The sequence below is a fragment of the Lactuca virosa genome, chromosome 4, assembly GCF_052849685.1.
Source record: "Lactuca virosa cultivar CGN04683 chromosome 4, Lactuca_virosa_CGN04683_v6, whole genome shotgun sequence".
NCBI classification, from domain to species: domain Eukaryota; kingdom Viridiplantae; phylum Streptophyta; class Magnoliopsida; order Asterales; family Asteraceae; genus Lactuca; species Lactuca virosa.
In genome coordinates, this window is record NC_136429.1 from 341994905 (window position 1) to 342012904 (window position 18000).

Sequence of the window (18000 nt, forward strand, 5' to 3'; positions counted from 1 at the left end):
ATATATATATATATATATATATATATATATATATATATATATATAATAACTTTAAATAGAAGTATATTTAAAAATAAACTGGAGTATTTTAAAAATATACACATATCCAACGATTTGTACAAAATGGTGTTATTCTAAGACGTTAGTAATGAAATACAATCCAAAGATAATGGTTAAATTTTATTGTTCTTTATTCTTAGGGGTGTAAAATGAAACATACAATTGGTACTAGAGAAAATGTTGGGAATTAACTAAATAAAAAAGAAACAAAAAATGGCAGTGGCGGTAAAGGCAACAGCTATCCTTCACCGACAACCACCAGTTCCGATACTTACACAACGCCGTGCGGCGGACTTGCTTAATGTTCGCCGAAAAATCATCGGCGGAAGTTCTTTCGACGGAATCGATCTGAGTAAGAGTTATTCTATCTCATCGGCTTCTGGAATTTGCAGGAGTACAAGCGCGAGTGCTACCAGCGATGAGATAAGAGACGATGAAGTTTTGCCAATGACGCCGTTGGAAGTGAATCAAATCAAAGATAGGTGCAATAAGTGGGAGTGGCGAGGCTACACTATTAATTACTTGAAATATGAAGGAGAAAATTGTCAGAAATCAAACCCTCCGGTGCTTCTTGTTCATGGTTTTGGTGCCTCTGTTGCTCATTGGCGCAGGTATTTGACGGATTTTCTCTTATTCTGATGTATGAATGTTGGATAATGAGGTGTATTTGGTATTTCCATTTCATGTATGGAAATGAGGCTACCGTTATCTTAAACTCCATATTTACCAATTACCAGGAAAAAACAAACATAGTGTGGGTTCTTAACATTATGGAAGAAATTGATATCTAGATGAGACTTGAGACTTGATAACTAGTTGTACAATTTGAAATTTGGTTTGATTAGCTAGTAAGTGATTAATCAAATTCCTAAATTTATTTCTTGGTTTCGTATGGTAAGTAGTTAAAGTTGCAATTCTCACCTACTTGCTGCTTTAGCAAATGGTTGAAGTTGGTCTTTTAAAGTTTGAGATTGTACCAGGAATATCCCAACTTTGGGGGAGAACAATACAGTTTATGCCGTTGATCTTCTTGGTTTCGGTGCTTCTGACAAGCCTGCTGGCTTCGAATACACCATGGAAGCATGGGCAGAGGTATATGTTTAATTGGTTGTTGTATGCATGTTCAACTTACAAGATTCAATCCCTAATAATAATCATAACAGTTGATATTGGATTTCCTGGATGAAATTGTCCAAAGGCCTACAGTGTTGATTGGGAACTCTGTTGGAAGTCTTGCTTGTGTTATTGCTGCTGCAGGTGTGTTGTATGTTTTTTTATGTACTTTTAGGGCCCATTTGTTACACAGTGAAAGACAAAATATAACATTTTGCACTGCGTTGGACCGGATAGGACAAAAAGGTGGAATTGGTACTCAATCTTGATATCTTGTCATTGAGAAAGACATGTGACCTTCATCATGTTGTCTTTCCTTCACATGCAAACTCCACCCATTCCAAAAGAAATTTTGCATCTTTTACTCCATATTTTGAACATCAGATATACGACAAAATTTTATAAACAACAAGTACGACATATCCAATAAGATTGCTTCTGTTTTTTGTTTGCACGATGGGGGGTGGTGGCGGTGGTTGTAAAATATTTCATTAGGATTGAATGCAAGAAATAGCAACGTACTTGCCTTTTTGTTTATTATAGCATCTTACTTTCATTTTATTCATATTACAAAATTGTCTTTTGAAGAATCTGCTCAATTATAGCAACGTCATCCAAATGTCAATAATTTCCGCTGCTATAAGCATAATGTCCTAATAAGAAAATTCAAAGTGCAATTCTATAATTGAGTAGATTATCCAACGTCCAATGCCTTCATAAAAATAAAAATAAAAAAAACTGAAAGTGGATTGTTATAATAGAAAGAAATGAAATTACGATGCTGTAATAAATAAAAGTAAGTTGGTATTTCTTCTTGAGCTGCATTTGATTTTGTTGAAGTAGATGGTCAGCAGTCACAGGTTGAAGGGCTTGTTCTGCTCAACTGTGCGGGTGGCATGAACAATAAGGCGATAGTTGATGATTGGCGAATTAAGCTTATATTTCCTTTATTATTGTTAATTGATTTCTTGTTGAAGCAAAAGGGAATTGCATCATTCTTCTTTGAACGTGTCAGACAAAGGTTCTCTATTTTCTTGCTTCATGGATCTGCCATTCGGGAATATTACTCCTTTTTTTTAACATAAGTTATTGTCCATTTTATTCAGAGAGAGTCTTAGAAACATCCTATCATCAGTTTATGGAAACAAGGACTCTGTGGATGATGATCTCATACAGGTATTATTTGATTTAATTTTAGGTGTTGTTTCTATTCTACTTAAGGGGAACATGAATTAATGCAGAAACAACACTTTACTTTATCCTATCTTTGCAATCCTTTTCCGTTTTTTTACCTCTTTGGTATGATTGAAGAATGGAATAAGTTCATTCCATTCAGATGAGAAAAAGTTGTTTATTTGTCTGATTGAATGGGATGAACCTTTCCTTCCTTAGGGGTTTTTTTTTCATTCCATCATGAAATGAAATAGAAAACTTGTGGTATAACCAACTTTCATTTATTCAACTTTCAATAACCTTTAAAAAAATCATGATTCTATTTAAAATGAAATTTTATTTTCTAAAACCAACTAGAAAAATAATTTTCTTATTTGGGTTTTTATAACATCTCATTATGATTATCTTTTTATTTCTCTTAATAGGAAATTAAGTAATTATAATTAAATAATATTTGATTATGTTTAACTTGCAACAGATAATCAGGGAACCGGCACTTGATGAAGGGGCGCTGGATGCGTTTGTGTCCATTGTGACGGGGCCGCCCGGGCCAAGCCCGGTTCAATTGATGCCAAAAATTAAACTTCCGGTCCTGATCCTATGGGGCAACGAAGATCCGTTTACGCCTCTTGATGGGCCGGTTGGTAGATACTTTTCATCATTACCCTCTCAAGTTGAAAATATTACTCTTCATGTTTTAGAAGGTGTGGGGCATTGCCCTCATGATGATAGACCAAATTTGGTCCATGAGAAGCTTGTCCCATGGCTTGCTACTCTTCCTTCTTCATAGAAACTTTCTTTGGATTTTAACTCTTTTAGGAGCTATGCTTGCATTTATACGTGTGTGTGTGTATAAATAAATGCATCAATTTGTATTATATGTTTTGTATTGTGGAACTCCACGAGAAATTAATAATATGACAATCAATCAAACAAACAAACACGGCCCACCCTCAAAAAGTAACAAAATGTTGGTGATTTTATCACCAAATATATTTTAGTGTAATGGACTTAACAAGTGTTTCAAGAATAATGTTTTTAGTTATAATACAAGTTAGGAGGTGCGGGAGTGCACACTTGTATTTACTAAATATTATTAGTACTGAACCCTAATCCACTGTGTCAAGAAAAGTACAAGGACTAAATTGTCATTCTTAAAAAGATTAAAACCGTTTTTCATTTATCCGTTGTTTGGATAAGTTAGGGAAACGGATATACATATTGAAACACAGAGGAAAACAATAGAACGCTCTTTTTCTTCTTGTTCTTCATCATCTGATCAAAATTGATTCTGATTTTGTGCCTAAGATCAGAATTGTTGTTTCAGGAATTATCCTAGTTTGGATTTCGTGATACCCAAGGCATATAGGGTCGAAATATCAAACAAGGAAAGTGTTTACACGATTCCTGTTTGTGATCCAGATTTTCTATAACCCTATTTCGATTCCCCAACACAAAATACATTTATGTTATGGGCATACAAATATAACAATAAAATGTCGAGAAAATGTAATAATGTATTAGCACCACACCATGACATGTCATGTAGTGTCCGTTGATTCCTTTTCAGCTTTAAACATCTACAACAATTGTGTTTGAAATCGATAAGTACAAGTGAAGTAAAGTACAACAATGAACAAAGGGAAGGGAATGGAATGGGGGACCATTTCATTTTCATCATTATCTTGTTTGTTCCTATGCGATGCGTGCCTATACTATGCTTTTAAAAGCTCTCTCAGTCACCTTTTTCATTTGGTTCATCAAATAATAGACTTCAAAACAAAATTGTTCAGATCACAATATGATACATACAACTTGCACTTGGGAGTTGGAAAACAAGCGAGATGCCTTGCCTTGCCTTGCCTGCTGATAAGCATTTTTTTTAATTAATTAATTAATATATATATATATTTACAAGTTTACCCTCCTCAGCTGCCATCAGCAACTTCGGCCGCACGCTGCCTCATCATCTCCATTACAGCGGCCCTCCGACGGCTATCAGACTGTTGTTGCAGTCTTCTCAAATGTTCCTTCAGATCTCTGTAATGTGGAATCAAATCAATGTATTTATTATTCATATAAACAATAAGCCCAACATATATATATATATATATATATATATATATATATATATATATAGCAACCTACTTTACTAATTGCAGGGAATAGCAATCTACTTTACTCACACTACCAATATCAACAATGTACTTAAACTGTCCACCCATAATACCAACCTACATGCACTTTATTTGTGGATAATAGCAATGTGCTTTGTTATTCGACATGATTATAGTTTTTTTTACCCATAATAGCACTTTATTTGTGGATAACAGCAATGTACTTTGTTGTTATACATAATAGCGACATAATTATGATATTTTACCCATAACAACAACGTACCAAGACTTTTTGGTGGATAATAGCAATGTACTTTCTTATTATACATAATATCGACATAATCATATTTCTTTACTCATAATGACAACGTACTCTTACATTTTGCTACCAAGATGGGTAATATACAATACTAACTTTATTTTTTTACATATTGCTATCATCATTATAAGGGGTAAAGAACTGTAGATACATTGCTATAAAATATTAAAAGAAATGTAAGTAAGTTGCTATTATACAACATACTTACATATCACTACCAATATGGCAATATGGGTAATATACTTTATACATATTACATAACATATTGCAACTCTGCTTAAACATTGTTATAATGGGTAGAGAATTGCTATTATATTATAGGATTAGGAAACATATTATGGGTTACATACAGCTATTGCCTCTTATTGTTGGTAATAAAATGCAAGTACATACGTATTATAGGTTTACTCTTGCTACCAACGAACTTCATTTTCCACCCATAATAGCAACATAATAGAAGTCTACTTATTCTTTATCCATAACAGCAACAAACTTATACTCCCTCCGTCCCATGTTTCCTTTTTGGTTTGTCCCAAAATAATAGCCTACTTCTAAAAATAAATCTTTTTTACCAAAATACCCCTCATTATTAGTTAACCTACCAATACCATGGAATTAAATGAAACAAAAGGATGGAATGAAATGCAACAAAAGGGTACAATTGTCATTTCATCATTTAATAAAGTTAGTGGTAATTGTCTATGGACAATAAATAATTTTGGGACGGAGGGAGTATTTCCTTACCCACAATAGCAACATGATTGCACTTTGCTTGCTACCAATATTGGTAATATATACATTATTTGTTACATATTAATATTATCTGTTGTAATGAAATGCAAGTACATTGCTATAATATTGGTAAAAAGATTAAAGTTGGTTGCTATTTCCTGAAAATTTCGTCAACTAAGTTGTTGTATTGTACGTACTACTTTAAGCATAAGCAATGTTGTAACGAAGAGGGGGAGATGGAGAAAGATAAAGAATTAGAAACCTGCAGCGGGGTACATGACATTGGGATTCTTTACATGCTCGGGCATGGAGTTGAAGAAGATACCACATTTTCTTACAAAGAAGACACCCACCAGACGCACGTACTTTGCACTGTATCCCATGTCGGAAAAGTCCCTTCACCTTCCGACAATTCGGGTACTGACAAAGCGGAGACCGACACTGAGACGCATGTACAAGCAGATCAAGCATTTTCCTAAGCTGCAATCATCCACAACAAAAGATTAGTAAGTAAGTAGATGCTATATAGGTATAAGGAGATTATATTTATATTTATATTTTATACCTGAACAACTCGTAGTTGTCGGGCTTCTTTATTTTGTGCATCACGTTCAGCAATGGATGGATGAGTTGTCAACTTATGAGGATGATCGACACCTCCATCTTTGTAATAGCAAGCATTGCAGACATCAAATTCGGGGCAAATCTCACAGCGCCAACCTTGACCTGTTTCAATGTCGTTATGACATCGGTTGCATGTCATTACGAATGCAGGAGCGGTTGGATTGTGAAGATGGTATAACACCATCATCGAGGAATGTTTTGCACGACGAAGGGTGTCGTATTGGTAATGGTTTCCTTGGCAAAGGCTCAGAAAAGCTTGTCGGGTATCGAAAAATTCGCTTTCCAGAATCTCGTCTTTATCTTTTGTATCTGCTGACACGTCGTCGATTTCAATCTGCACAACACAACCGGAATGGAATTTCTTAAATCACTTTCGTCCGCACAAAATGGAATGCAATTCCATAATACAAGTTGATATATATATATATATATATATATATATATATATATATATATCTTGTGTTTATCTATTTAATATACAGGCAAAACAATTAGCTTTTTTTTTTCTTTAATTGCTATCCAGGGTAAGCAACTGGAACCTTTTGTTCATAAAACACCATTTAAATAAGGGTATTTCATGAACAGAAAAACGATCTACTTGGTTGTCTTCTGATGCTACTTCTTTAAAACAATTTGAACATCAGAAATGATGTTACCCGGTATTCATATGACATTAACCCTATATGAGGGTGGGTATTTTTCGTCTTTTAACAAAAAAAAAAAATGAAATTGAGAATTCAGGAAAGAAGAAATCCATTCCGTCCATTTGACAACCAGACACACCATGGAATTGAATCTCAAATTTCAATTCAGTTGGAATCCACAAACCAAAGACATCTTTATAATAAGGGAAAATGGCAACCAATAACACAAAATTTACTCACTAGGTCACTCAAGTTTTAATTGCATTTGCACCCAATAAAGAAACAAACTTTCAATTTGGTTTTAAAATACCAATTTTAACCGGTCACATATGAGACAATGGTATTTTAAAACCAAAATTGAAAGTTTGTTTCCTTATTGGGTGCAAATGCAATTAAAACTTAAGTGAACTAATGGGTAAATTTTGTGGTATTGGTTTGCCATTTTGGATCATTTTCCCTAATAATAAATGTTAGAGCTGACACCCTGTTTGTTATGCAGGATACTACTACTGCATTGCATTTGGGGAATGGAACTGGACAAAATTTGCATTTTTTTTGTCCCACCCAAAGACTTGTTCTTAATCTCGTCAAAAATAACTCTAGAAAGCTTGTCCAGTCTCATGTAAGAAACATAGCAGCAATGAAAAACTTACAGGATAAAGAGGATGTTTCTCCCTATGATGAATAGGATGTCTCTCCCTATCCTCGAGTGTTTGTTCAATTTCATAACACCTGTAAGTCATAATCACAACCAAACATTACATACATTTTAAAAACAAAAAGAAACTCCCATTATGTATTTATGGAGAAATATTAGGGTTTAGGTGTTTATGGATTAGGATTGACAAATGTTAGGAAATTCTATAAATAAATGGGGCTTAAGGTCAGGAACTAAGGATTGAACTGTTTGTCGATTTTCTGTTCATGATTACTATATTTCTGTCTTATCATTCACTCTTTCTATTTTCATATACTCCCTCATCATCCACACAGATAATAAATAACTAATAAAAATAAGTTTCAAGCTGACCACAATGCTAACTTCATATATATCTTATTCATTTTATTTATTAATGAAAACCTGGCATGGCATATATTGTCTTTGTCAAAATGCAAGAAATAGCGGTGTACTTCCATTGATTTGATTATAAAAGCAACCTCCTTCCATTATTTCCTATGACAGAACTCTACTTGAAATATCAACCCAGTTAGAGCAATGTCATCCAATTTACAAAGCATTTTCACTACTATAATTGGGTCGATTGTCTTAATAAGAAAAAAAAATCCGGAATACAATCCTGTAATAGAAAGAGTGAAAGTACAATGCGCCTATAATACACAAATAAATAAAAGCAGAGTGTTATTTTTTGCATTTATCCCAAACCGGAACTCGTTAAAATTATAACAAATAAACTGATGCACCAGAATATGTCAAAATGGAAATAGTTCATATGATAACCGAAAGTGCTTACTTATCACAGAGCTGAAACTTTTTGCACTGATTGCAAACCCAACGTGTTCCAGATACCATGAGGATGCAGCAATGAGTGCATGCATGCTGTAAGTGAACCATAATGAAATCTTCCTTCATTGGGGAAATTGTTTCACCAAGCTGTACACCAAACAGATTACAACAACAACAACATAAGTGTAAGAAAAAGAATATTCAAATTTTGCACTCTGGTCCAGAAACAAATTAACTAAACTAAACAGATTTATTTTAGTCTGTCGGTTTGTTATCTTTGTTTTTTTTAATCCAGCATGTGTGTATATTGAGGGTATAATCGTAAGACCAATAATAAATTAAATGAAGAGGGAAAAAAAAAACAATCCGCCTGACTATTTTGGGGTGTTTCAAGATCATGATCTACTTACAGAAAGGTTAAATATGTCCAATCATAGCTCTATCCTCCGTTGTTTTTTTTTTTCTTAAATTATGTTTTCTTTTCTTTGGTGAGCATAAACAAACTGGAAATTGAAATAAAGAGGTTATGTGAATAAAAGAATGCATTGGCATGCCTTTTAATAATGCATAGTAAAGGGGTGTAGGGTTGACATATAATAAATTATACATTCATCCACACAAATGAATTTCAGACTTCCATTTTGTCCGAAATACATAAACCAAATGACAATCTTGTCTTTCTGAATAACTACAAGCAAACTATATCTATTATGTGTTTTGAAAAAGAGTCAATGGTTGAAAAAAAAAACAAACAAATCTAAATTTGTATTGAATATTAACAGGGTTAGGAGTCATTCACACCTGAAAATAGATAAAAAGATCTTCAACTTGACATTTTAACCAAAAAGATCTTTATTTCAAGGATTTTCTTACAATTCATGCTTGTTAAGTAATAAAGAGGTTTAGTATAAGATATGTATGATTGAGAATTAATTACCCTATGCATGAGTAGCAGATCTTTGGATGCATTCCCAGTAAGATCGGTTTGACCAGAAGCTTTGAGAGCTCTTTTGTTTAGGGTCTTCTTTATGGATCCTTTCCTATTTTGCTTTCTTCCATCCTCTTCCTGACGAAGCTGATAGATTATATCCTCAGCAGCACCAGGCCAATAGTCTCCATCAAAATATGGCAATCGAGTTGCAGTCACCTTGGCTTTACATTCACCAGAAGATACAAAGAAATGATCGTATAGATTAGTCAGATCTACTACAATATTTTCCTTTGTAGCTTTTCTCAACATCGACAGATACCTGATAAGTCATACACAAACAAACAAACATAATCCATGTCACTGTCACATAAATGCATCCGTAATACATACTACTTCCTGCCTCTGTTTGCTTGGATGGATTACATTCCATGACCATGTTTCGTTGGCTTATAGGAATGGAATGACTTTTTTATAAGGGCATGCTTTAAGCTCTACTCTACACATTATTTAACTATAATTAATGGAACTTTTATTTACAAACTAAACATACTAAAAGCTCACTAAAATCCAAATAAGATTAATAGAAAAATGTATTTTCTAGTTATTTTTAGAAAATAAAATTGTAATTTAATTAAAAATACAAATAAGACACTGAAAGCTCATTAAAACCGAAATAAGATTATAATATAAAAACAAAGCTCTACTTTGTATATTATTTTACTATAATTACTGAAAAAAAAATTGTTTACAAACTAAAATTTTAAACATACCATTGAAACACCCCAATATGATTATAATAGAAAATACATATTCTAGTTGTTTTTGAAAAAAATATTAATTTGAACTATTTTATAAAAATATATTCTCTTACATAAATAGAAAAAGGGCACAAATTTTTTCTGTTTACAAACTAAAAATTTATAAAATTCTAAAAGCTCATCACAACCCTAATATGGTTGTAACAGAAAATGCATATTCTAGTTGTTTTTAAAAAAAAAATAAAAAATAAAAAAAATTGCAAACTATTTAATGGAAAAAAAAAATCTCTGAAAAGTTTACATAAATAGAAATGGAAGGAATCAGATTTGCTAAAAAAGTGATCCATTCCATCAGACTTCCAATGAAATGAAGCATTCCATTCCTTTTCCAACTCCATCATATTCATACCAAAAGAAAGTAATGGACGCACTCACCATTCTCTTAGTTTATCAGATTTTGGTGTCTTCTGGATTTCAGGATGGCAATACAAGATATAATCTTCCCCCTTCAATGGAGGGCATGCCCAAATATAGCAACTTGTGAAACCACGTAATTTGCAATATTCTAGGTAACCTATCTGGAAACAGAATGAAATAAAATTGGTTATTTTTTTAATCAACCTAACAAGAATAAAGCAACTGCTATGCAAGATCTACTTACTTACCAGAATTTCATGATATACAAATGTACGAAGAGCCTCCCCTGTCACAGCCTTAATCTCAGGCCTGAAGTACTTGACTGAATCCAGATAAGAAAGATAAACACGCCGATGGTTTGGCTGCGGACACTCTGCTCCAAATTCTTGAACATACATACCAAAAAGACACACTTCTACACCTTCAATTTTCTGAAACAACAGAACTACCTAAAACAACAAAAGGCTAGTTTAGGGATTCACATACCAGAACCACAAGATAGTGCCAGTGCATTTTTTTTTTCTTATTAAGTCACTAAACTTTGAAAAATCCATCCAATGATAGCTGTTTGGGTAGATTTTTTAGAGTATAATATTGTAATAGGAAGAGATGCTATATATAATAAACAAATCAGTACGTTTGAAATACCTTAGACTTATACCCAAACTCCACAGGGTAATTTTCCTCTTGAAAGATCTCAAGAAATCGTTGCTTGACTTCCAACTTCTTGTCCACAGAAGAGACCACTCTGACAACAAGTGCTTCTGCTCCAGGAACCTGATAATAAAGAAAATGTAAGATACATACTTTGTATGGAGTTGTCTTAAATAATATCCTCGTGTTTCTGTTTTTGGGATTATAACATCACCATTCACCTCATCATAAGTTTTCCCATAGAACCTTGCGCGCTCTAGTCTCTCCTGCTTCAGTTTTCCAAACAACCTGCTCTCTATGTGATCACTGAGTATGGTTCGAGGTAAATCTTTTGCTCCAAGTACAGCACTCTGTGGTAGAGGCATCCGCTCTCCTCTTTCAACTTCTTCCATATAACAATTTGGACAAGTATAATCTGCTTGCCCCCCATCATTTCTTCGACCATTAAATAGCGCACATATTTGATGCTGCCAGGCTTCACACCTGTCACATTGAACCCACTGCAGTGCACAACCCCACAAGAAATTAGAATATATACATAGATATATAGATATATACTTATAAGGGTACACAACATACCCATTCTTCGGTCTCCTCATCATTTTTCTTCTTCTCAAATCTAGCTTTCAAAACATTAGTTCCATCAACATTGATAGTGTCTCCACGGGAATCGTTATAGCATGGAATGCAAAAGTAGTGCCGGGTATCACCAGTTCCAACAGTGTAGAACATAGCATTTCTCTTAATGCGAGCACCACAAGGTGTGCAATATATAGGCGGGGGTTCAAAACTGAGCTTTTCAACTGCACATAGTTGACAAGAGTTCTCACTCATCGAGTGTTCCAGAGCTTGATTCTTTTCTACTTTTGCTTTGCTCTGTAAGAAAGAAGAGATTCAAAAACAAACACAAAACAAACACAGCTCCATAAAGTAAAATGCAGATTCTGACCTGGCCAACCCACTGCCTGAGACCTGTTATATGCTCACGAACCTGCTCTGGTGTAAACAACTCTATCATTGATACTCCCTTTATTTTTGGCTTCCCGGACTTGGTTCCAGTAGAAGGTTCTGCAGGAAGTGATGTAGTTTCCTGTATAATAGGCTGGACCACCACCGCCTCTTTCTCAGTCTTAACAACCTCCTGCTTAATGTTAATGGGCACAACAGAACTCGCAGGAATTTCCAGTTTTACCCCAGTAACAGTTGGAGTATTGGTGTCACCAATTTCAGGTTGTTCTTCTTCTTCATGGAATACTTCCTCAATGACAGGAGGTGGTAATGGTAATGGTAATGGTAATGGTATGACAGGATTTTCACTTTCGGAAGCTAGTGATTGTGATGATGACTGCTCTATTTTCATCCTCTTTAAAGTTGGATGTAGATCTTCTGAAGTTTCAACAACCGATGGACTCATCTTGGTATTGTTATATCTACTGGTGCCAGTGCCACCATTAGGATGTTCACAGGATCCATTGCCAGAATTAGAATCTGTACGGTGGCTCCCTTTCAGTTGCACAAAACGTTTTACAGGGACACAAACAGGACAAGTTGAATCCCTACAGTGCCTATGATGTTGGAGTAATACCTTTGTCCTAGGACAACGAGGATATTGACATTGAACCAAATCATTACATGATGATATATGCCTCAACAGCTTTTGAGCAGTGATGCAATTCACTTCTGGACATTTCCCTGGTGAGTGTGAGCATTTACGAGCATGCCGCAAGAACAATAGCCACCTTTGCTGATTCTTGAACTGCAATTCACGGTTTAAGTTAGCAGAGTTTGGGGGTGGGGGATCTACTGATCTATTGGTCGTGATTTGATGTGTGATGGATTCTTCTGAAGAAAGATTGTTCCTCTGAGCTTGATCTTGCCCTGCTATTCTTTGATTAAATTCTTGTTGGACATTATTATTCTGGTTTGACACGTTGCCCACTACGTCTACGTGGGGCACTTGTTGAGATCTCGAATGCCATTGGCCCTGCAGCCCAGTTTGAGTGTCAACAAATTGGTGTTGTTGAAGCATCTGCTGTGAAGTTTCAGACACCCCCTGAGAGCCTGGTGCAAGATTCTGCAATTGGCTACCCATGCTATGGTCTTCCATGGAGTTGTGTTGGAAGTGATTAATTGTCTGGGAAGACTGAAAATGGTCAGACATCTGTGGCTGTGAAGCTTCACTGTGACCCCCCACCATTCCAGGCTCAGATTTTATCTGACTGACAGGAGGATCATGTGGCTGTGGCTGTGGCAGCAGCTGAGACTGGCCATATGACAAATGCTGATTCTGCTGCATCTGTTGACTTTGATTTTGAACAAGTTGTTGTTGAAAATGAACAGGCTGCTGAGGAGTCTCATGTAGTGGATGTTGAGATCTGAAATTCATCTTTTCTGGCTGCTGAGTATTGAGCAAATTTGACTGATTGAGCATCAAAGGAGCACTCGTGTTATGTAGTGCATGCAAGCTTACTGAATTCATGTTTTGATTATTCATCATTGATGTAGTTGCAGTTGTGGGAACATAAAAATTTCCAGTTCGAGAAGAATCAGTGGTGCTACTCCCATAACCATCACCTGCAAAGTATAAGTATTAAGTACCCCATCAACATATATAAAATATATGCACATATTCATTTCAGAGAGTACCCTGTGATATCTGCTGTTGCTGATGGACGTTCATGTTCCCATAATGAGAAGGTGTCGCATAGCTTTCTGAGGTTCCAGAACCATTCATCATCTGTAAATTATTGCCCATCATTCCTAAACCATTATTTATCGAGCCGTTTGAAAACCCATAAGCTTTCTGTTGTAAACTAGACCTAATTCCACCACCCATATGGCTCCCAAGGCTATGTAATATGCGGCTGTTCTGGCCACCAACTTGCTGCTTCTGGTTCAGTGGCTGAGATACCATTGTTGAGTCAATAGTCGATAGCCCAACAACATTGTTAGACATATCTGTGTTCATGTAAGACTGATTACTTGTGGTGTTACTATTATTAAATCCAGGAGTAGGCATCATTTGGCTGCCCATTCTTTGTGCACCCATTGATGAAATCAAACTGTTTCCACTCGAAAACTTTGATGTTGGCTGTTGATAACCATTCATCAAACCCCCTGCCAAATTGGATCCAATTTTTTGATACAGAGTAGAAGAAAAGTCGATAATATAAAATAATGAGAGGCAAGAATTACCATCAGATGACCCCAAGGAACCATTCTGCATCCCACTGGAAATTCGAGTGGTATTAGGTAAAAGGTTTCCTGTGTTCACAGATGATGACATCATGCTATTACCACCACCCACAACAAAGGAGTTATCCATAGATGATGTGGCCATTATGTTTGAGTTCCCACTTTGTGGCATGCCCGGATTTGGAATCATTGTTCCCATGGGAACAGAAGTATTGCCTTGTTGCTGATACTGTTGATTTTGGTTGCTCAACGGGAGGCGTCTGATTAGAATATGTAAACGGTTTTCCAATGTATCTAAATTCATGTATTCCTCCTAAAACATATAATAATTCATATTCATAGTTATTACTAAAAAGTGAGTAAAGTTCAACTGTATATTTTAGTCGGATATGTTTCCTGTTATCAACTACATGGCACTAAAGAGATGGATTCTTTCAAAATTCAATGCAAAGAAAAATGAAGGCCTAGAAAGATTTTACCTTTGTGGTTGCAGTCTTGAACAGGCCTTCTTCTAAGCGTCTAACAATGTCCATCACCTTCTTTGGAGCTATCTCTTGTGTTTTTTGTCGCTGCATTAAGAATTCATAGCTGGAGAAGAAGATTTAAAAACATTAAGAGTAGAAAAAGATCAAATTAGACACACAAAAAGATCAGATCTACCATAAATCAACACAAGGAGGGGAGGGGGGGTGTAACTATAATCACTTGGTATTGAGATGAAATAGGGAGTCACGTGCCCTTACAGGAAACTGAACCAGGCCTAAGCTTATCGAGTCTAAAACTAGGTCAGCACTAAGAGCATACAAAAACAACAACTTTTGGTGAATAAATTTTTTTTTTTAAAAAAAAGGGGGAAGTAACAACGTACACAAGCGTATAGTTGTTTGTAAATGAGGAACTTACATTCTCTCTTGTATAAATTGGCGAGCCTTGACAAAACCAGGCTCCATACTAAGATTATTACGCTGACTTCCAGGGTTCTGCATTATGTTCTGCTGCTGTGGTATGCCAGGCAATGATGTCCCACCTTGGTTGGGTATCTGCCCAGAGAACTGTCCTGATGATATATGTGTCTGCAGATTCATCTTTATCCTGTCACCTCACCTACTAGATATACTTCATAACAAATGTCACATTCAATCCACCAATACTTGCTTGAGAATTGTGATGCCTATCTATGTATGTACTTTCAGCTTCAGTTTTCCTGAGTACAAACTGAAAGCCAACAGCAATAGAAAAACTTATGAGTGTCTTTCCATTATTATTACAAACCAATTGGGAAAGTTAAGGAAGAAATAAGCATACTACTTAGCCAAGTGTTGATAAGTACCATACTTGTATCATGTGAATTATTAGTTGTTTTTGCACTTTACAAAAGCAAATAATGGGTAAAACCCAGCCTAACATGCCTTCTGAGTTGGATAAAGCTCAACTTTTACACCTCTAGATATATCCAACATTGAATTTTATTTTATCAATTTAAGACATAAAGTCTTCTAACTCTCTAGTCTCTAGCAATTAAATATTAACATGCAGTCATCTGAAACCAACACCTTGTAACCTTGTGCAGTAAACTTAATGCACACACCTATCTCAAGTTTTATTTGCATGCTTCTTACTAACAGTGCCACTTTAATAAGTTCAGAATATGATGTTATGGCTGAATTATCCAGCTCAATACAACATTAGAAAGAAATCAACAAAGCATTTCCCATCTCATCGCGATTAACTGCATCATAAATCAAACCTCCAACTTGAACATCCAAAGGATAAGCTAGTGAAGCTTCTACAACTTATGAAGCTGTCACGGGAATGCCAAACAGTGGTGAGTGGTAAGATCACTCCACTCTACCATGGGTAATGGGCCAACTCTTACAATTCAAAACTACAAAAAAAAAATGTTTTTTAAAGTAGTATTATTAGTAAATATTACACCCTTCTAGCTGTGTTTTGTGTCATATCCTTACTGATCCGAAGGCATGCATCACCTTTCAAAGATAAGTCCACAAAAACTGACATACATCAGATTCCATGAGTCCTTAGTGGACAGTGGTCAGTTAAATCCACAAACACTCATCCTTCCAAAGAGATAAAAAGTACTACAAAGCACTAACTACATATTTAATTACTTCTATATCCAGCAAAACATGATAAACATCATCATCACGTTAACAACCCCCAAAATAATTACATTCCCTTTCTTTTCAAAAAAGCTACACTTCAGACTTCAGGTGCCAAACAGGTTAACGTGATAAGGATTTTCAAGTTTTGAGGAATAAGCTGCTAACTGCATTGACCTTCAAAAAGGTATAAAAATTATTTTTTTTTTCACTTGAAAAGTATTAGATTTGGCATTAAAAATGAAATTCGCTCTTGTTTTTGGAACAGAAGTGGTAACCAACTTTATTCACTACACGTTTGAATTCACATTCAAGTTTTGAACTCATTAAATCCTACACAGCAAGTTCCCAGCAAGTTACATCACATCAATGACACCAAGAAAACATATCTCGCAATCTGATTTCCATGAAAAATGTCAAACACTAGATTTAAACGCGAATCTTAACGACTAAGCACGATAAATCCCAAAACTGAACCTCCAAACCCCAAAATCCACATATAGCAACCCTGGATTAATCTTTCCTTACATGAGCTAAAATAAGTTATCAAAATTATTGAAATCAGCAAGCAAATATATTAAAGCATCCTTCTATGCAACAATTACATTCAATTACAAGAAACCCTAATTAAAGCAATTATTAAGCAAATTGGAATGATGCAAATGAAAAGATTCACAGTAATGAAAGAATTATTGAAAACTTATGTATAGAAACAGTGCACATACCTTAATTTGTTGTTGGAAGTTGAGCTGTACGTTGATGAGCAATTAGAGACGCATTTGGAGACTTGCAAAGACAAGAGAGAAAAGGGGTGAAAATTGTCGGGCATAGTTATAAAAACTTATAACCCGATAAGTTTACCGGTATTCCGGGTTTGGATTCAAATATCACTTTGGTTGCTGCATCGTGCCTTACTCCAAACGACCCGTCACCCACTTCGAGAGACCTATTATTTTGAGTAAACTACAACATTAGTCCTTGAACTATTTTCTTATCTACAGCTTTAATGCACTAAAATAATTTCTTGCTACTAAAATCTAAAAGAACCATTTTTAAGACTAAATTACAAACATGGTCCATGTGGTTATTGAAACTTTGCACTCCCAATCCAACTTCATTAACCATATAATCCTTAATTTTATCATTTGTTTTTCAACGGTCAAAGCAAATCATGTGCCTCACACATAAGGGTAAGTTGGTCTTTTTGGTTCATATACCTCTATTACCGCCATCTTTAATGTGTAATACGTAGGGGTGCAAACAAGACAAGCTACTCATGAGCTAATCGGGATCGGCTCGTTAAAAGCTCGACTCGAAACCGATTTTAAACGAGCTCGAGCTTAATATTAAGCTCGTTTATTAAACGAGCTCGAGCTCGAGCTCGAGCCTATGTCACTAAGCTTGATTAGGCTCGCGAGCTTAAACGAGCTTTTATATAATATAATTTTTTATTATTTTTATATATTAAAATAAAAACATATTTGGGGAATTAGGAATTTAGAGTATTAATAAACGAGCTTCTTAACGAGCTCAAGTCTAACTTAAGCTTATTTAGGCACGTCGAACAAAAAACGAGTCGAGCCCGAGCCCGATCCGAGCTTGTATAATTATTTTCGAGCTCGAGCCGATCTCAGTACAAGAAAGCTCAAATCGAGCCGAGCTCGACCTCGAGCCTCGT

At 35.3% G+C, this 18000-nt stretch overlaps 2 protein-coding genes across 3 annotated transcripts; one reads left to right on the forward strand and one right to left on the reverse strand.

Moving 5' to 3' along the window:
- Positions 1-245: 245 nt before the first annotated feature.
- LOC145108605 (alpha/beta-Hydrolases superfamily protein) lies at positions 246-3262 on the forward strand. 2 transcript variants are annotated; one of them, XM_079045640.1, is made up of 6 exons: positions 246-671; positions 1041-1152; positions 1224-1317; positions 1993-2194; positions 2280-2349; positions 2825-3262. In XM_079045640.1, the coding sequence occupies exons 1-6, from the start codon at positions 274-276 to the stop codon at positions 3134-3136; spliced, it is 1188 nt and encodes a 395-aa protein (XP_078901766.1). In that variant the 5' UTR covers positions 246-273; the 3' UTR covers positions 3137-3262. The 2 variants fall into 2 exon arrangements, with proteins under 2 accessions (XP_078901766.1, XP_078901767.1); XM_079045641.1 differs by having other exon boundaries at positions 247-671; positions 2017-2194; positions 2825-3224.
- A 581-nt stretch (positions 3263-3843) lies between these two features.
- Positions 3844-17163, reverse strand: LOC145108606 (histone acetyltransferase HAC1-like). Its single transcript, XM_079045642.1, has 17 exons — positions 17048-17163; positions 15106-15417; positions 14682-14790; positions 14203-14515; positions 13654-14124; positions 11957-13581; positions 11587-11883; positions 11229-11507; positions 11002-11130; positions 10602-10802; positions 10372-10514; positions 9185-9497; positions 8255-8394; positions 7436-7514; positions 6080-6472; positions 5777-5994; positions 3844-4386 (listed from the first exon to the last, which is right to left on the reverse strand). Exons 2-17 carry the CDS (start codon positions 15285-15287, stop codon positions 4275-4277), a joined length of 5004 nt encoding a protein of 1667 aa, XP_078901768.1. The 5' UTR covers positions 15288-15417; positions 17048-17163; the 3' UTR covers positions 3844-4274.
- Between the last annotated feature and the right edge of the window lie 837 nt (positions 17164-18000).